General features: G+C 41.1%; 1 protein-coding gene across 3 annotated transcripts in view; it reads left to right on the forward strand.

Annotated features, from left to right (window-relative positions):
* VAV3 (vav guanine nucleotide exchange factor 3) overlaps nt 1-11,763 on the forward strand; it is a 373,454-nt gene extending 361,691 nt beyond the window's left edge. For all 3 annotated transcript variants that reach the window (XM_047724317.1, XM_047724316.1, XM_047724318.1), the window contains 2 exons: nt 8,690-8,841; nt 9,479-11,763. In XM_047724317.1, coding sequence (XP_047580273.1) covers nt 8,690-8,841; nt 9,479-9,520 — 194 coding nt within the window. In that variant the 3' untranslated portion in view covers nt 9,521-11,763. The remainder of the gene's footprint in view (nt 1-8,689; nt 8,842-9,478) is intronic.
* Nucleotides 11,764-20,925: the final 9,162 nt, after the last annotated feature.

Raw genomic sequence — 20,925 nt, forward strand, 5'->3', positions numbered from 1 at the left:
AGAGAGGTAGGCAGCTTGGAACAGCTGCTGCTGTGTGAGGGATGGATTGTGAATGTGATGCAACAGGAAATTCACATCAGGTGTGAAATAGAACAGCAAGAGAAGATTCAAGAATGACTAAGGTTCTTGACCTGAGCAGGTGGAGGATTGGAGATTTTTTTGAGGAGGGGCTCAGATGGAGCCTAAAGTCTAGTCATAGGATTCTTAATCCAAAATGACTACTTTCATCTCTCTATCATTTCTGTATGTGTCTGTGTTTTCACAAACCTCTAAGCTCTTCTGAAGTCAGATGCTCTGCCTTGTTACATCTCCAGGATCACCTTAGCACAATACTTGGCACATCAGTGTTTTTGTTTTTTTTTTTTTTTTTAATAAACATCTGTCAATTATTTTTAGAGTGAGGATTTAGAATCAAGTTTGTGTCATGATAAACTAGATGTCTATAAATAAACTGAAATTCCTAGAAATGTCAAAGGATTTGATTTTCCATAACAATAGGGAAGGCCTTCTACTCATTTTTCTCTTGTTAATGGCTTTATATGTTATATACCATGCAATACTGAATACAAAGTAGCTCTTTGTTTTTTCCAGTGATTCTAGATGCAAGTTTTCCTTGTTATATCTTTGAATTTCAGGTTAAAGGAGATTGGTCCATTTACCAGATGCCCACATTCAGTGATATGAAGCCAATCTAAATTCTTTTTTTAAGGGACAATATATAAAATATACAATGAACACTGAACATTTTTGGAAAATGAGGGAGCAAATTTTTGACATTATGTCTAAGACACGGCTAGGTTCTAAAATAAAACCAGGTTAAGAACCACAAATTTAAATTAAACATTCATTAAATTCTCAGCATGTTCTCTGCGGCTAGGCCATCTGTAGACAGTCTTGGTAAAAAGAGTCTACTGGATTGCTCATCAGAGTGTCCCACATAGGAACATCATTATCCTCAAGGCCACTGCTGGGCAGCAAATTCACAGGGATCACTGTATTGATGACAGTACCATCGGCCCAACTGCCTGATATCTAGACTAACAGTTTCATGTTACATAAGTGAGTGTGAACACATGGTTGTTACAACCTAAATGGAGAGAAACACGTGGAATGTCTATCTCAGAGAATAATTAGCAAATGCTTAGGGTCATGTTCAGTTATACATGTAGTAGTAGTTCAGAACTACCTCATGGTTTGATAACTAGTGCCATAAGGAAGAGTACTGATTGAGCTTGCTCTCTATTGTGTATAAATTTCAAACATTATTGAAAATTGGGTAGATTTTCATTTGTTCATGAACATGAATAGCCTAATCCAGGCAGAGCTAAAACATTAAAGCAATGTTTAGTTAGCCTTGACAACAGAAGTATAGGCATCAAATACCAATTCACGAGCGCATTTTTATTCTAGTGTGAGCACTGTGTTCCTCTTACTTGATACACTTCTATAGCTCTGTTTTCTCAGTTAGGTCTCAGAACTGACTACTGTTCAGTAGTGTTTTGCCAGTTGATTGTGGCTATGCTGATAGCTTCTGTTCCCAATTTATTAACAGGTAACTTCTGTTTCAGTTAAAGAAGTTGTATTTTAGGTTTTGTTTGCTTAACTTGGAAAAGTTGATAAATAATATTTGACTGTATTCTTCATAGTTCCTAATGAGAAATATTAAATCAATAAACTATGAGTCATTCACTTTCTCATACACCATCAATGTTAGTCCAGTTGAGTGCCAGGTGTCATGTGAAAAATAGCCAGAGAGACCTGCCTGAGTGTGTTGGTCTCTCTGAGTAAGGCTCTCCTTTGTCTGTGCTAGAAAGGAGCTCAAAGTGTTTGAGGAAGGAGGAAAGTTAGGCCCTCAATTAAAGCATGCAGTTTGCAAATGATTACTTCAGTGATAAAGGTCTCAACATAGACTTAACATTGTCTCAGAGGACACAGATAGGAAAAAGAAGAGTTCTTTCTCTCAAGAAGCTTCCCCACATGATGCAGTGTGCTAACAGACAAGCTATCTGTAATACTGGGTGGTGAAGTGAATATTAGCCCAGGAAGTGAAAGGGATGAGAGATAATCATTCACCTCAGCACTCTCATTTGAATGCTACTGTTACTTGGCTGTTTCTAATTCCATTCTAGGATAGGCATCTACCAGTAATTCTTACATTAGCAGCATCTTGGTATAATAGGCGTTTGATGGAGAAAACATGTTTGTATGTGTGCCTAGAAATAGGTGGCTAAGTTGTCAATAAGGATATAAATGTGTTTTTATATCCTTTTTACATATGGCATGTTAAGCCACTCTGCAAAAAAAAAAAATTTTTTTTCATCAAATACCTTATTCTGACATAGTTTACATCTAGATTTAAATCCATACTTTCCGAGGGAACATGTGTTCTATACTCTTGTCTCCATAGATACCAGGCATTCAAACGCTATTTTGCCAGCATATGAGAATTGAGGACTCAAAGGCACTGAAAACTAATATATAGGAAGAGTGGCAATGATAAGTCTATGTGCTACAATGTGTAGAAAACTAGAAAGCATCCCTACCCATCCTTCAAATATTTGGCTGGGAGCGATGCTCTGGGTGGCAGGAGAAACTGATTAACCTTTTACCCCTAAGAAGATTCCTCAGGCATACAGTACGCTTAATGCCAAGGGATAGACAGTGCTTAATAGCTGTTCGGCATCTCTGAAAAAATTGCAGTGATTGTAGGAATTTCATTGATAGATTAGAGTTCTCAGGGATCCTGGGGAATAAAACCTGAACATATTTCATGTTCTTTTCTTTGTGTTGTGCTGGCTTTTGTTGGAAGTCTTTTTGAGCAGTTACGTGTGCAGAAGATGAGCTAAATGAATAGGAGGAGGAGACAGAAGGAGCTTGCAAAATTAAATACCCTGCTGAGATATTTGTCCATTCAGCAGCTTCAGTAGCTGAACACCGGGCCTAATCCTGCGGGGGTGCAGCGGCAGTAAAAGGGTTAGCCCCTGCTCTCCAGAACCCACAACTAACTGGAGTTACCACACAGCAGCATATGCAGTAATTAAGCAGTGATCCACGGAGTGCCATGTCACAAGGCTAGAAAGAACAAGGAAGGAAGGGGACCAGTGTTGTCTGGCTTGGTCAGGGAAGGCTTGTGGAAAGGTCCTGAGCGGAGCTTTGGAGACAAGGGGGTTAAGGTTAACAGAGGCAAGGCAGAGGAGCAGCTTTCCAGAGTGAACAGAAGTTTTGAGTTGAAACCAAAGCCAAGGACCTCGGCGGGGGTTCCCACCAGCTGGTCTGGTTGAGAAGAATTTATGGGACAAAATGATGGGACGATCTGGTTAGAAAGGCAGGGAATAGCCAGACTATGAATTGCCATGGACTTCAAGACAAGAGTTTGGATTTCATAATCTGGGAAAAGGAATGATGAATCTCTGTTTATCGTGAGTAGCTGGGAGGCAGTGTTTAGAATAGGATGGAAACAAAGTTCAGACCAAGAATACTAAAAGGAGGGAGTTGTTTTAGTTTAGAAATGGTGTAAGTACCTGGGTTGGGATGGTAGAGCTGAGAATTCAATGAAGCAAGAACTTCATATTTCAGAGGAAGAGGGCAGTGAATAAAAAGCATACTGACTTTGCAAGGGTTGTTTGCCAAGAATATGAAAGTCATTGAAAAGATGAAACTGTGGAAGGTTGAGCTAGATTACAAGGAGGAAGATGATGATTTTGGTTTCAGGCAAGTTGCGTCAGAGATAATGGTGGTCCTTCCTGGCAGTATCATGAAAATATCTGAAAGTACAGACTGGAATTCACATGAGGACCCAGGGCATATCCCAGAATCTGTTACATTCATTGGGGGGAAAAAATTAGTCTCAAGAGAAGCCAGCAGAGACAAGGCTTAACCGTAAGGGAATAGCTACCATTATGATGGTAATAATCTTACCATTATATTACCATTATAATAATCTTACAATATAAGATTATATTATTTTAGATGAGATTGAAGAAGATTCTAATTGTGGCCACTAGACATGAATGCCAGTGTGTATAAAACTTTCAGGGTTATATAAGGGAGAGGGTAGCACACTGATATGATGTATCTGAAACTGATTCATGTCCACGGTGCATAGTGACGCATTATCCATATTACTTAAGAAAGTTAGATATTTTAACGTTGGAGACAGGTTATCTGATCTTATATCTATCAATTATTTAAATTGCATTTAATTGTGTTTTCACTGACTTCTTATTTCTTTCTTTCTTCTAGAGCTAACTTATCTCTTGTTATATTTCAGACTGCTGACTTACATTATCTTCATTAGAAATTTTGAAGAAATACAGTCTTCTTTTATTACTTTATGGATAAAATAGTACCAGAGAGATAATCAAGGATGGACACTTAGAAAGCAATTCAAGGAGAAAATTCCAGTACTTGCCAGAAGTAATGTGTAGAATGGTGGATACTAATTTAAGTTCTCACAAACCTGGGGTAGAAGTCTTGGCACCAGATTTTCTGCCGATAATGCAGTTAGATATGAGCCATTTTTCTCATTAAATTAGAGATGGCATCCCTTCCTCTCTCTAATAGTGGCTATAACAGGATCTCAAGGAAATTTAAACCAGTTATGTTGCATTGCAATAAATGAATTGAGCAGATTGGAAAATTAGTTGTAAAGGCATGTACCACTGAATTTTAAAATTTTAAAAATGTAATGTGGAAGATACAGTGGATTAGAAAAGAAACTTGATTATCAACAAGGATATGCTTCAGGATAGATTAAAAGTAAATGCGTACGGCTGTTCATGAGGAACGTGTCATGGATGCATCCGTGCTTATTCATAGCCCGTGGCTCCAAGAGCAACTGAATCCCATGCAATTCCCTTGGCTGGTCTGCTTAGATAGTACCTGAGGATCCACTTCATGAGCTACTGCCGTTCATAAGTATCACAGATCCCCTTCCTGACAAGAACATTGCCTTCTGGAGAATTCTGGGGCTCTCAGATCCGTCAGTGGCCTGAAAGAGATAGAATATTTTGCAAGATTATATGTACTCATTCTGGTTTGTTTAGCCCACTTTCACCTCACCCTTGGTCCTAGAAACTTTTTGTTACTGTTTAGATTATGTCCAGGTACAAGTCACAGAAATCCAAAAACCATTGGCTTAAACAGGCTAGACCTTTATTTCTCTTTACTGTAAAAACCTGGAAGTGGTCAGTCCATGACTGTGGGGCAGGTCATCTCTTCCATTAAATCTTCAGTAACCCAGCTTCCCTCAAACTTAGGAGCTACCGTCCTTAAGGTGTGGCCTTTTTTCCCATGGACCCAGATGGTAGCTTTCACGTTCCACACAGCAGGATAGAACAAAGAACCCAAAAGAAAAGTGAATGAATGCATGTGCCAGCTGCCTTGCCAGGAAAGGTCCCACAAGTTGCCTCACAATACCCTTGCTTCTGTCTCAGTGACAGGAACTCAGTCATATACCTGCATAGCCCTGCAAGAAGACGGAGAAATGAAGTGTGCCTTTTGGGCAAGCATAGCCTGACCAAACCACCTATTACAGGCCTGAAGGGGGGAATAAATACTGGGAGAAAATGCCTTTCTTTTCCTTTACCATGGAGTCATGGCATTAAGAGGTAGAGTTTGTGAACCACCTGGGGAGGGACCTGGATCAGAGTGCTAGACGCAGAGCAGTGCGGCAGTTAAGAGCCTGGACCCTGAAGTCCTCCTGCCTGGCTTTGATCTAGGTCATTCTAAGAGATCAAGGGGAAACGGTATCAGTACCTTCCTCTTTGAATTGTTGGGCCAATTAAATTAAGTGCTGAATATAAAACATGGAGGATGACGTTTAACACTTCATAACCACTTGATAACTGTTCGCTTTTATTATTTGAAAGTAACGTAAAAAGTTTCTGAGGGTAGAGTTTTTACATAGAACTTTTCCATACATTCCTGAAATTGGAGGATGTATTTACTTTTCCAGATATGATAAGCTTTGGAATGATTGACATTGTGTGTGTGTGTGTGTGTGTGTGTGTGTGTGTGTGAATTAACTAGCATGTGCACGCTTAATTGGGGGTTGGGGTGGCGCCTAACCGTATGAGTGACTTTCCTGTGGGCTCTGCATGTTTTGTTGACACTATTCTATAGGCTCTTGCCTCTTTATATCAGTTTTGACGTGAAGCATATTTTCCATTAAGAATTTACAGGTTCCCCCTTTCCACTGGGGTAACAAAGTGGGAATTGTGCATCACATCAAAAGAAGACCATTCTTGGATGGAAAGGGGCTCAAAGATGGCCCGTGGAGTGGGTATGCTGTGTTCACCTGCAAAGGGATAGACCACTCTAAATTTCACAACTAATGTCAGTCAAAATGTAAAAATCTGGCTTCTCCTTTATTTAGAAATGGTGATAGGGGAGAAGTGGGTAAAAGCAAAGCTTGAGATTCCAACTTTGCTATGACTGTTTCCTTATGATTATAGACAAGCAAATAGATGTGTTGAGATATTTTTTTGCCATTACCTAAATGCTCTTTTGCTTCTCTCTTTTTCTTTCTTTCTCTAAGCCCCTTCTTTGTTCTGTGGGTTTTCTTTTGTAACTCCTCCAGACTACAGCTTTGTTCCCCCTTCTTCCACTCCTTTCTGGTCAGGTACTGCTTTACTGCTTTTATATGTCTTTTCCACTTGCTTCTGTTTGCAAATAAAATATTTTGACTTCTGTGTATTGCTTCTCGTATAGATGCATCTCCTCACAAGTAGTCCCTAGAGTCACATTGCCACTGTGTAGTTTCCTCTTTTCTGTCATAAAGTCATTGTCTGTCATGACATCTCACTCCTCTGGTCTTATGTGTGTGTTCATTTTATGTATTTCCACCATTTTTTTTTTAATCTGTTGGGGGAGAGGTTGGAAAGGGTTAAGGCTGAAAATACAAAGGGGGATGGACCACTCTACTAAAATCATTAGTTTTCTTGAGGCTCAGAAACTGTAGTTGAGGAAAGCCAATGTTAACATAGTTCTGTTAATAAAATAAACAGAACCAAAACCCCAACTTTGTGTCCAACTAGAAAAGTGAAGTTCATGTCGCGTGAGAGGATGAGCAGTGCCCATCAGCTTGTGTACAGGCATTCTGCTCTTGATTTCTGTCACGAGCCTGAGAACTTGATGGCTGTTTATATGCCTTGTAGGGGAGTACATTATAGCTAGGTCAAGTATGTTTTCTTACAGATTTTTAAAAATTAACCTGTAAGTCCCAGTGGAATCATAACCTCTAGTCCCAAAAGAACTTAGACGTCAGCTAGCAGAGACCTTTCATTTTATAGATGAGAAATGTGTGACCTCGAGTGTTAGAGAGACCTGTGCAAGGTCACACATTTACGTTGATGATTGGTTTTTCCATCGCTGGGGTGTTTTTATGGGCACCAACTCTGAGAGTAGTGCCCCAGTAATGGGACAGGTTTCAGTAAGAAAACTATTAAAGTGGTTTGTGTCTGAACAGTAAAATAAAATGACCTATTATTACTCCCTTTACAGTTCTGAAGTCTAGAGCATTGCTCTTCGTTTATCTCATGATAGACACCTGGAGACTTAAAACTAACTGTCATGGCAAAGCTCTGAGTGATAGGCCAGCGATCCCTATGGGGATCCCAAGTGGGCAGGCCCTTTGAGGCTAACACCAGTCATAACCACAGCTGCCTGGGCACTGGGAACTGTTAAAAATATAGATGTGTGGCATTTCCCATTTGTTTCTTTTTTCTTATACTTCCATTCCTCTGCCATTTAAGGTTTATAAAGTCCCACCATTCCCAGGTGAGTGATTCTCAGAATCACTGCACATTATAATTGAAAACATTTTATAACCCCAAGGAGCAACAGGTAGAGGAGTTAGTATGAAATGTGTCACAGAACACTAGAGAAGAACAAGCGTACAGCTTGAACAGAGTTTTTCTTTCAAGGTAGGGTGGGTTAGGACAAGGAGTAAGTTAGCTCTTCTCTTACCATAAAACAGATTTGAATATAGCAAATGAACACTCTGACATCTTGTTTTTTAGTACATTTCTTCAGCAAAGTTTTCTATACCTACAGTACTTGTTTGAAAGAAAGAGGACAAATTGATGGTGTTTATGCATCCTTCCAGTGAAACATGAAATCCCTTATAAAACAACAACTGAGTTTGTCCCAAAATAGTTTTAACCACCCTCCTCCAAAAAAGGCTGACTGGAGGAGGAAAAGCCATTTAACTAGAAGTAATGACATGGATTCAAGAGGAGAATTTCAGAGCAAAACCTTTGGTTGTTTTGAGTCTCCATTGAAATTACAAGGTAAAAATGTAAAGCTTTTACCTGAGAGGGTCTCGTTAGAAATGGATTACTGTGCCATCAATAGGAAATTTATGCTAGTTATTTTAGATTCTATCTCGACTTGCACTGTAATTTAGATATTAACTTTTTTTTTTCCACAAAAACTAGTCTCTGTTTCGAGGTCTTTGCGAAGAATGAAGCAGAACAATGGTTCTTTAAACATTATGAAGTGAACTTGACTACTACACCTGACCGAATTGAAACAGCAGTTTGCTGCTTTCAAGCTCCTCCGCCATTATCACTAGTGTGTAGTGAAATCATGGCTGTGCATTTTGATAGCATCTAGAACACTCATCTGCATAGGCTCTGGTGGGTGTGAAACCACAAGTCAGTTCTTACTCGCCATCATCTCTTTACAGTGCTAAGTCCGAAAGTGCTGGGCATTGCCATTGCGCGGTATGACTTCTGTGCCAGAGACATGCGAGAGTTGTCCTTGCTGAAGGGAGATGTGGTGAAGATTTACACGAAGATGAGTGCAAATGGCTGGTGGAGAGGAGAAGTCAACGGCAGGGTGAGTTGACCTTCTCGATGTGCTCATGCGGGTGAATGAAGGGAACCCAGCAGTCATTGGCACCCCGTGCGGGGGCCTTCACCCCACAGAGCCAGGGCTCTGGAGCACGGTGGGGGTCCTCCCTGAAAACAGGCACTCAAGAAAAATATGTTGAAGGAATATGATCGTGGCATAAATTTCACCTGGGCAAGTTTGATGGCTTCCTCTTTGGAAAAGGATTGAGGAACATTTCAGTTCTTTTTAGTCTATAAGCTTCAGAGTATAAATTTTATGTGGACAACAGAATATTTATAAGAGGCTGCTGATCTAAATTGGAAAGAATGGGACCTAGCACCTCTGTCTTTGTATCCTGTTCTGTAGCAGAAACAGGAAGCGTTAAGTAGGAGAGCTCTTATTACACTTAATTTACATATTTGTTTGTGTGACCAGATTAGAACACCGTGTTGACTTATTTTATTCCTCTGTCTCTATCACTCATGCTATCCGGCTTCTAGGGCAGTTAAATCAATCCTCCTACAGTGGCCATAAAACCTCAGCTTAATCGGGGTGTTATAAAAACGAAATGCTCTGTTTGTAGAACCCTCTGGAATGCCAGATACAAAGTCATGTTGCTACGGTGGCTGCTTTTCTTTTTTAGGTGGGCTGGTTTCCATCCACGTACGTGGAAGAGGATGAATAAATTGCACTCCAGTGTTACAGCCGGCACCAGAAATCTCAGAGAAGGGATACGTAGAAGCCTGCACAGCATTGTGAATTGACTGAAGTGTTTAAAAAGCCACATTTCTGGCTATTCAACCTCCTCTCTCCTCTTCCCCTCCTAAGTCTTAATGCTGGGATTTCTAAAGATGCTGGTACTGACAGATTAATGGCTTGCCTCGAGCTGTGCAAGAAACAGCCTGCCAGTCTGTCATTGTTGGGGACCAGGCAGAGCCCAAAGCTTCTTTTCCCAAAAGAGCCCTGCAAACACATTGGCTCGTGTTGCTTTTTACTCCGTGTGGTCAGACACCATGAATGCCAGCTATTAGTAAATGTGGAACACATATTTACTTTCTTCTCACGTGCCATTTGCCAGAATTTTGGATGGTACAAAGAAGCAGAAGTTTCATTTTGCTTTTCCCAGCATGAGGAAAAATTTGAGTTTTGCTATTTGGGCAGCTCACGGGAAAGGCCCAACACTACTCCTGTCTTCGATTGCCTCACAAGGTGACTCACTGCCTGGCAAACACTTTTACCCCCAGATGTGACTCGTGATAAACTAGAAGAGGCAAATGCTCAGGTTCGCTTCATAAGTGACGTATCCCAGAGGGGTTTTAATTATTCATTTGATGTTCTGATTATATTTGCAAACTTCTTTTTGAAAAAACGTACATAAAAGCAAGCGTCTTCATATTAAATTTTCACAACCTTCATGATTTCGTAGGGTTATTTTGGAAATGTGTGCTTGATGAAATAATCTGGGTTGGGTATGTTCTAGGTAGTTTCAAGTAACTTGGTAAGGTGATGTTGTTTACAGAAACAGATCAAGGGCTATAATTGAGAATAATCATTTTATAGAATCGACATCTATGAACAAAGGCCTTCCCACCTGTCCCAACCCCCCACCCCCCAGCCCCTGCCCAAAAAAAAGAAAAAAAAAAAAAGAACCTGGTACATATCTGCTGAATCTCACATTTTCCTGGACTATTTACAGTAGCACAAATAACTTCGCTGAGGATCTTGTAAGGGAAACACAGCTGGGTCCTTTATGCATTTCTGGGACAGGAGGGTCACTAAGCCTTTCCTGGTCTTACTCACTGTGGGCTCCCGGCTTTCACTAAGTCTTTTCCATCTGCTGGCCCTTTTGGCATATGCGCTAACTGGTAGGAAGATCAGTTTTGCAGTGCATTTATTTGACCAAGCTTTTACTTTTTACGTGAGAAGTTTAAATATGTTCTTCCTGGGATATACAGAGTCCTCAGTCAAGGCAGTCAAGTTAAGACATTAACTTGGCCTTTTCCTGATGAAATATTTTCTTCAGAGCAGAAGTCTCCTTCTGACACGATTCAGAGAGTATTTCATGTTTGAAGACAACAAAGCCAAAACATTAGAAGCATTAACCTACTAGAGCCAAACTAAGAACATATGGTTCTGAAATTTTAGATCATCTCTGACATACGAGGTAGGTGTGGCCTGCCCTCTCCCCGACCCACCTTAATTCTAGAACTCAATGTGGAGTAGACACATACCCCTTCAGAGACCTTTGTGAGCTAGGACTTCTCAAAAGATAGATTCAGGACCTTTACCTCAGAATTATGTAAACTGTGATCACGTTTTAGAAAAGTTATTATTTGCTAAAACCAGTTAAGTTTTTGTATATGTGTAAATGATCACAAAAGTGAATTTTATAAAATGTTCTGTATAGTCAAGTTGTACCCTCAAGGTGTTCTCTTGGAGTGGATTCTTTCCTGTGAAGTCTTATCTGCAACTCTGTGTCTCGGGAATGTTTTGTCTGTTACTGCCAGCCACATGTCGTTGTAGAGAAAGTCACGTTACACAAATTGAAACGCTCCTGTGTACAGTACTATAGCGTGTACTGTTTACTTTATTGTTATTTTAGCCAATAGACCCCCACCCCTTACAAGTGGTTTGGTCTTCTCGTTGCATTTCATGGACCTGGGGGCTTCCTAGCAGAGGACTTTAGGCCCTTTTTCATGACATTACCGATTACATCTTTGTCTATGTTTAATACTTTGTATTGGAAATTTTAAATGCTGCGGATTTGTGTAGATTTCTAATACCAAAGATGGAAGTAAATGTTTTTTTCCATATGCTTTGTCTTGCCGGTAAGCAGCCGTTGTGTAATATGGTGAATTAGAGTGATATTTTACTTTGTAATATTTTGTAAATATGTCGATACAATAAATAGTTACTACTGGCATTAAATTAGTTTCTTGAGAGTTGAAGAGCTTTCTGTGAACAATTCCATAATTTAGCATATACAAACCTCATAATAAACATGGGTATAAAAGCCCTAATTCTGTTTAGATTTAGCTCGGGAATGCTGCCTCAGTTATGAACAGTGACCTATAAGATATGCTTGGTGGTCACATATAATATCCCCTGACCTATTTGTTATGTGTAACACACTGCTCTAAATGCTTTCTGTGGACTAACTTACAACAACGCCAGAAGGTAGAACCCAACATCATTGCCGTGTTTCAGATGAAGACACTGAGGCATCATGAGAGGTTTGCAACTTGGCCCAGATCACACAGCTGGTAAGTGTGGGGTCTGGGGTTCTGACTTAGGTAGTCTGGCTTCAGAGCCTGAAGAGCCACTACAACACTGTATAAAGCAAAAGAGAGATATGTTTTTAATATCACATAGCTAAGAAGAAGCTGTTTGATGCAAGATAACAGTTAATAAACAACTGGAGATGAACACAATTCAGGAACATTTGCCTGTTCTTGCCTCATAGAAGAAAACCCTCAACAGATATTTCCCAAAGACTGTGTCAGAGATTGAACTTTTTCTGTCTTGATTCAAATTTTGCCCAGAAAATAATGAACTGCTAAAGCAGAAAGATCCAGAGGCAAGTTTCCTTGGGCAGAGCAGGCCTGAGGATTGGCAGCAGGCTGGCTCAGAAAAGGGTGGGAGTCTGTTCCCTCTAAGGGTCAGGAAAGCCTCATTTCCCAGGAGTAGACAGTAACTTGAGCTCACCAGCACAACAGCACTCAGAAATACAAAATCCCCTATTTCCTTATGGTGTAGTGGGTTATTCAGCCCTACTCCCTTCACTTGAAGAACCTATGCCTTTGGTGTCTTTGTTTTATCCCTTCTCTTTGACATTTAACATTAATGTGACTTTTAGACCTTGGATCAAATCATTGCCATCCTTACCATCACTGAGGACTCCCTCTTAATGTATTAGTTAACATGGGAATACGTGCTTTATAACATTCCAGTGTATTTTGTCTTCCATCCAGGAACTGAAGTAAACCACGTAGATAATTAGTCTCCAGGACTATCTGACAGCAGTACAGAAGAGCGGTGAGAGCTTGGCCCCAGATAGCAGACCACACGTGTGGGTCCATATCCCGTCCAGGCCACGCGAGGCCTCAGCCAATCAGGATAACAAAGTCATGTGTTTCAGAGAATGGTTGTGAAAGCGTGTCTGACATAGCCTGAACCGTTTTTGTCATCATTATCATCACTCTTGTCATATGGATTTGCTGACAAATTTGGGTGGTTGCCATATTAATCTTTGAATTCCTTTAGCATAATTCAGCTTATCTATTGGATTAAGGGGTAGAACTCCGCAGACCTTATTAGTCTATCTAGGAAGCCAATTCAGCCATTTGATGTCACAGGAAGACTGGGAGTTATAGCATCCGTCAGATCTGGGTTCAAACCCAGCTTTGCTATTGACTTTTCTGAAGTCAATTTTCTCTTCTATAATAAAGGGATAATTTTAAGTGTCTGAGGGGCTTGTAAGAAAGATAAACCATAACATGAAAAAGATGCCCAGAAAAGAGCCCGGTATATGGTGGGTACTCAAGAAGTGATACCCTTCCCTTAATGAACTATAAAATACTCAGGAATCAAGTTATATATACTTGCAGCTTTTATTTTGAATACTAGAGCTAATGCTTTGTTTCTTAGACATGGTTTAATTTTGAGCATTCAAATTACAGATGGAATAATATGTATATCTTCAGGAAGATTAATATGCAAACCCACAAACAATCTCAGAAGTTGAGTTTAACAGCTCTACGTTATTTTCACTAGGAAAACGGAGTTTTCACCCAGCTCATAATCATTTAGACTCAATCCATTAGTCACTTCATTTTTCACTGAAAATAGCTTTATAGGATTGGATGGATTCTGATTAGGAAATTATGCCCTCACGTCTTGCAGACTTTGGAAGGTACCTTATTGCAAGTAATGGACAAGTCCTAGAAAGAAGGTAAAAAAGGGATCCTATCTCTAGTTAGATGCTACAACTTTCTGTCAGAAAGTTCTAGAGTTTCTAGGCACAATTCAACTTGGGTAACTCAGCTGTTGAGAGACCTCAGTGCAGAAATAGAATGTATACAAAATTTCCTCATGCCCTGTGTTTTAATAGACACCAGGGTCCATATTGAGTCCTGAGCTGGGGGAAGGTGAGCTCCAGAATAGCTGATGTGTCCAACCCATCGACCACTTCCAGAGCCTTGTCCCCTTTCCCCCGGCCAAGTGAGTCTGAGCAAAGCACAGAAGATCTTCATCTCTGAAAATGAAGAGGTTAACTGGTTGAATTCTGTTATTTCCATTTTAGCTCCACAGTTTTGTGAAATTCTGGGTTTTTTTTTTCCCTCATGGTTCAGAATAAATTCAAAACCTTTATCAAAATGTATAGGTTTTAAAATAGACCAGAACTAACCATGCAAGTCAAATCTGGTTGTATTGACAAGTAACTGCATAATCATTTCATGGCTGTAAGTGGCATGAGGGCGACTCCGTGGGTCTACCTTATTCACACTGGTGTCAAGGGACTGTCTGTAGAGTGGATTCTCGTGTGGGGACTTGTGGGCATCAACTGAAGATTCTGTGGCCCAACTGCTAAGCGAGCGTTGGACTTGGAAATGGTGGAGTTCCATGTAATGGTTTCCACTGAACCTCAGAAACCACAGCTACTCACAAGACCATTGGAGATTGGGCCAGTTCGTGGCTGGTGACATGACACCGCCTTTCTCCGAATTGCTTGCATCACCCCAGCACCTCTGCCACAGCCGCAGTATGTTCGAGTTACTACTGCGGCATGCCCACAGGGGGCAGACATACAAGTGGGCTATGTGTAATCTAGATTTGCCTCCTGCCACTAACACACAGTAAACAGAAACCTCCCCACGTTTGCAGTCTGTAGCCCACAAGATCCTTTCAGACTTCAGGGCATCAGACTTGGAGCAGTACCCAAAAGGCAGGTAGGTTGGTCTTGTTCTCTGTCCATTTTAAAGATGAGAAGACTGAGGCTTGCCAGAATGATCCAGCCTGTCCAAGGTCAGATTGATGGAGGCCCTCAGGCTGAAAGTCTTGGCGAAGTAATGACTCAAAGCCAGGTCTCCTGGGCCCAAGCCAAATAAATGCTCTTTACTCTCCTCTGTGAAACGGCGATGCATAGGAGCTTCTGAGTTTTCAAAATCATTTCTGCAATTCCTAGGGCCTTACTTCCTAGAATCATTCAGGGAATCTGTACTACGGGCAGCTGCTGAGATCCTAGGCCAGGTGAAAATGTGGCTGGGTCATCATCCTTGCACCTCTCTCTCGCTGTCAGCGTGTACTGATGAGATTGAAATCTGTCAATTTTTTTTCTTTTAAGATTTTACTTTTAACAAATCTCTACACCCAATGCAGGGCTCAAACCCACAACCCCAAGATCAAGAGTCACATGCTCCACTGGCTGAGCCAGCCAGGTGCCCCTGAATTGTGTCAACCTAATAATGACTCAAGAGTGGGATCAGAGAATGTTTTTGAGTTTAGTGATCTGAATGGTCTCTCCTCAGAAAGCGGAGAGTTTTGTTGTTGTTTTGCTTTGTTTTCAGTGATAATTTTAAGATGTCTTCTTTTCCTAATTGGATATTCTATTTTAGTACTCGTATGTCTAGGTAGTATACTAAGTGTTTGGTATATGTAATCTAACTTATCTCATGTAACCCTTCTAGGAATTCATTAAACACTGGTATTATCCATCTAAATCATGAAAACTCTAATCCCAACTGAAGGAGTCTTGTACATTAGGGCTGGATATTAAGACACTTTGACCTGTTTTACTGTTGTATTTGACTTTTTTTGTCTAAGAAGCAATAGGGACTAAGGGTTAAGGCCTCACAAGGCCTTAGAACCAGACTATCCGGCTCTACCACTTACTAGCTGTATGATGTTGGGCAAGTTGCTTATGCTGCTTGTTTCTCTAGAGTTAAGAATGGGGTGACAATAGCACCTTATTTCAAAGGGTTTTTATGAGGGTAAATGAAGTAATATGTAGAAACAAGAGAGTTCTAAATTTGCATCTGGGCCACCATTTTTAATTAGATTTTTAATATAACACATATAAAAATAACTGTTCCAGATTTTAAAAGTTAACTCAGACATGAAAAACAAAATCTCTTTTGTATGTTTATTGGCCTTTAGAAGAAGCATGTTGAGTTAATTCCTCACATTAACAATGCTTTAAGAATGATGTGTTTGGAGCACTAATCGAACACAATGCAGAGTGTATTATCTACTATGTAACAAACTACTCCCACAGGTAGCAGCCAAGGACAACAAACGTTTATTTTCCCAGGAATCGGAGTAGATTCTTTGGGTATTTTGGCTCAGGATCTCCCGTGAGGCTTCCATCAAGGTGTCCGCTGCAGTCCTCCCGTGGTTCCACTGGGAGAGAATCTGCTTCCAAGCTCGCTCATGGCAGCCTCTCCACAACATGGCAGCAAGCTTCTCCCAGAATAAGCCAGCCAAGAGTGAGAGACCAAGAACACTCGAGGTGAAAACTAGTATCTTTATAACTTAATCTCAGAAGTGAGAGCCCTTCGAGAATGTTCTACTCTGTTCTTTAGAAGTGAAGTACTAAATCCAGCTCATACCCAAGGGGAGGGGACTTTACAAGGCATAAATACTCGGAAGAAGGGCTCACTGGGGGTCATCCTAGTGGCTGCTTACCATAGCTGAGTAAATGGAAAGATTATTTAAGCCAAATACGTGATCTGTCTAAAGGGCTTGTGTTAGTTTGGAGAAAATTAGTTGAATAAAATTGAGTTCTTGGTAAAAAGATTTCCTGATGATTTCTTAAAATCAATATTTACTGTGTTTCAAACTCTACAAAGAATACAGGGGTGCTTAAGAGAGTGGAGTCTCCTTAGAGGAGCTCATTTTGTTTATATTTTCTTATTTAGGAAATGTCCTTCCTGAGGCTCAAAGTGTTGAGCTAGGGAAAGGGGGCTGGGGGGCACAGGGAGGTGGAGAAGGAGAGTTTTCAGAATGTAAGAAGTGGGCTCAGTCTCACAGAAAGAGAAAAATGGAAGCAGCAACTAGGGATGTCTTGGAAGAAGCTGTTGAAAATTTTAAAATTATAAAATCCCCAGGAATCTGGCAAATCATTAGTTCATTCATTCAACTAGTATGTATTGAGCTCCTTGGACGTACTTCACCATTCTTAGGCTTTGAGAATATGGTAATCAACCTGACACAATTCTTACACTTGAGGAGCTGACTTGCTCGCAGATGGTGACAAGCAATAAACACAAAATTCGGTACTGATAAGTGTTACTGGGTGGAAGGGAAGAGAGTGTTATTCTCTGGAGGGCAGTCAAGGAAATTATATTTGAGAAAAACTAAATTTAAGCGAGAAGGAAAAATATGTGGCTGAGGGCATGGTGGTGGGAGAAGAACAGTCGGGTGCAGGGGGGTTAGAGAGAGTTACAAGGAAGGGAGATGATGTCAGAGAAGGTGATTGGTCAGGTCTTGTGGTAAAGAAGGAGATGGAAGCCATTGGAAGGTTGGAAGCAGGAGCATGAAGTGATCCCACTTCTGTCTCAGAAAGCAAGCATTGACTGAATGCCATGGACTGAGGTGGAGCCGAGCCTTTGAAGTCAACCCTGTTTGCCATTTTTCTCCAAGAAGCGCCTGTATTAGCTTGCTTGGGCTGCTCTAACAGAGTACCATTCACTCAGTAGCTTAAACAACAGAAACATATTGTCTTCTAGTTCTGGAGGCCACAAGTCCAAGATCAAGGTACTAGGAGGGCCAGGCTCCTTCAGAAAGCACGAGGGAAGAATCTGTCCCTGGGTCCTCTCTGAGCTTCTGGTGGTTCCTTGGGTTGTGCCGGAGAATGCTAATCTTCCCCTGGGTGTGTCCGGATTTCCCCTTTTTAGGTAACGATACCAGTCATATTGGGTGAGGGTCTCCCCCTTCTCCAGTATGACTTCACCTTAATGAGTGACATCTGAGGCTCCCATCACCAAGTGAGGTCACATTTTATGGTCTTGGGGGCTGGGACTACAACATGTGAATCTGGTGGGGTGTTGGGGGGGGCACAGTTCAACCCATAATGACTCTCTTTCTTAGATTCTCAGATTATTAGATTTCCTAAAACATATAAAAGCTTCAGCAGAGGTTAGTAGGGAGAGGAGGCAGCATGGTGGAGGAGGAAAATGCCAGAGAGAGGTGGGCACCCCACCACTCCACAGAGCATGCCCAGACTCTGTGCTGCTCAGCCCAGCAGGGTGTAAAGGAAGGAAGAACTTTAGTAGAAATTGAAGTAGTTGCCAGTGGAAATAATACCACTTTTATCCATGTATTTTTCAGCTTCTCAGCATTCAGCCCCAAGTGAATTATCCCTCCTTTTTTTTCCCTCACCCTCGGTGTCAGGATCACACATCTTCTCTCCAGGAGAGGAAGGTTCCTAAGCACTTTTGTGCAATGAGCTCATTAGGAACAAGCAACCTATTTAAATGAATTAATGAAATGCTCCAGAATTCTGTGCAAATTAAACCTGCATAATATGAAGAAGGGAGGAAAAGAGTGCCGTGGTTTTGTAGAGAGGTGGGAAATGCCCTTGGTGTTTATTACACTTAATGATGAGATATTGTTGCCTGGGTGGTTTGAAGAAGAAAATTTACATTAATGATATGTGATGAAATGAATCTACATTAGTGTAAAATAAATTGTTTTCTTTACCTTTATTCAGTCTGTCTGGTATACTCTTATCAAACGGTTTATTTTGCATTTTCCTTAAAATAACTGACACGATCCCATTTTTTCAGGTCCCCTACCTCAAAGATGGCATTTGCAAGTGGAACCTAAAGGAAAGAGGGGAGGGATAAAGCCTAAATTAACAACCCTGGAACAATGCCTTGGCTGCTCCACCATCAGTTCAAAGCTGCTGAGCAGGAAGACCCAAACCACAATCTGGTGTGCTCTCTTGGGACTTCTGAGCATGGCCTGAAATACAATTAAAATTATGCAAAATGTCCAACTTGAACTTATAATCACATAAGTTATTTTTAAAACAATTAGCACTTTCGAAGTTCTGAAGATGTTAAAATTACATGTAGTTTTTTCCAAGACAATTCTGTAATACGACTAACAGGGTGGGGGTGGTGGGAAGAGCCCAGGAGCGAGACTATGGCAAAGAAGCTTTTAGTCTTGCCTCCTTCCACTAATAAGCCAAGAAACTCTGAGTGGAACCTCTAACCTTTCTGAGGTTCAGTTTCTTTTTCTATATGATGAAGGCTTTCAAGTTGATCATTGCTGTGTCTACTTCTGGTTTTAGCATTCTATCTTTCTGCATCAAGCCAGTCAGTGAAGATTTGGCCAGGGAATCAGATTTGTAAGTGTGACAGAGAACTGAGGCTCCAACAAAATTGGAATGGACAGATTTAAAGGCAGAGACTTGAATCAGTTTCTTCTTATTCCTACTCCTTCCACCTCATTCCAAGTTAACTTCATGTCACCTAGACAATTGCAAGAGCCCCCATCTGTCATCCCTACTCCCATTCTTGCCCCCACCCAATCTTGTGATAATTTTATGTCATTTCCTTTCTCTTTTTAAAAAATATTTATTTATTTATTTATGAGGGTGTGTGAGTCGGGGGAAGAGCAGAAGAGGGGCAAGCAGGCTCTGTGCTGATCATGGAGACAGACACAGGGCTTGATCTCACAATCCCAAGATCATGACCCAAGCTGAAATTAAGAATCTGATGCTCAACCAACCCACAGAGCCACCCAGGCACCACATCATTTCCTTCTTCAAAACTCTTCAACAGCTCCCTTCTATTCAGTGTGTGTGTTGAGTACAGACCCACGTGCATGGGTGCTGGAGACATGTGGTGAATGAAACAGATAATCCCCGCTCTGATAGAGCCTACTTTACAGTGGCAGGAACGGGCAGGCAGACAGTAGACAAATACAGATGACATAAGATCAGGAAGCGATAAATACAATGAAGAAAATCAAAGCAGAGGAAGGAGACAGTAAGAGTAAAGTACTACTTCAGACATGGTAGCTGTGGAAGGCATCTCTGGGGAACATTTGAACAGAGATCTGAAGAAATGGGGCAAGGAGCCGTGTAGGTATCAGGGTAATAATGCACTGTAGGAAGAACCTGTGTAGAATCCCAGGGCGAGGTGGGGTTGTTGTGGTACTTCCAAAAAACAGCATGTGGATCTGATGTTCTAGAGCAGAGTGAGCAAGGGAAGGGCTGGAAGATGATAAGTTAGCTAACCATGGACCAAATCATCTAGGGTCTTCTGGATAATGGTAAGGGCTTTAGGTCTTTCTTTGGGGGAAAACCAGTGGAAAGTTTTGGGTAGGGAAGTGACATAATCAGATTTTTTTCTTGCTTCTTGGTGGAAGTTTTAAAACTTCTAAAGGGAGACAAGAGAGGAAGAAGAGAGTCCATAAAAGTGCTATTGTGTAACCTAGGTGAGACATAATAGTGGGTTATACTGGGATGATGTCACAGGACATGTGAGAAATACTGGGATTTCAGATATATTTTGAAGCCCTGCTGGCCTTGCCTATGGCTTGAATGTAGAATGATGAGAAAAAGAGAATCATTGAGGCTGATGTCAACATTTTTGGCTTAAATAGTGATTAAGGACGTGCTTGGTGTGATACATGGCTGGTGAAGGGTGAGCAGCTAATTTGGGGAAAGTGGCAATAAATCAACTATTCAGTCCTGGGTGTAGAAAGCTTAATATTCCTGTTAACCATCTAGGCACAAATGCTAGGTAGGCAGTTGGGTATGAGTCTGTAGTTAGAGGAGAGGTTGGGGCAGGATTTGGAGATAAGCATATTTGAAGTCATGGGACTAAATGAGAGCCTCTTAACAAATGAGTGCAGGAGAAGCAAGGCAATGACTAAGCCCTGGGACACTCCAGTGTTTACAGTTTGGGTGGAGGAGACTCCAGCAATGGAAATAAATCACAGAAGACCATCTACAAACTTTCCCCACCATACCTACCAATCTATGTGCATCACCAACATCCTTCCTTCTTGTTGTTGCATGAACTGCCCATGCTCCTGTCCAGAGCCACCAATTCACTGACACAGGGAAACCCATTCCTT

The sequence above is a fragment of the Lutra lutra genome, chromosome 4 (genome assembly GCF_902655055.1).
Source record: "Lutra lutra chromosome 4, mLutLut1.2, whole genome shotgun sequence".
NCBI classification, from domain to species: Eukaryota; Metazoa; Chordata; class Mammalia; order Carnivora; family Mustelidae; genus Lutra; species Lutra lutra.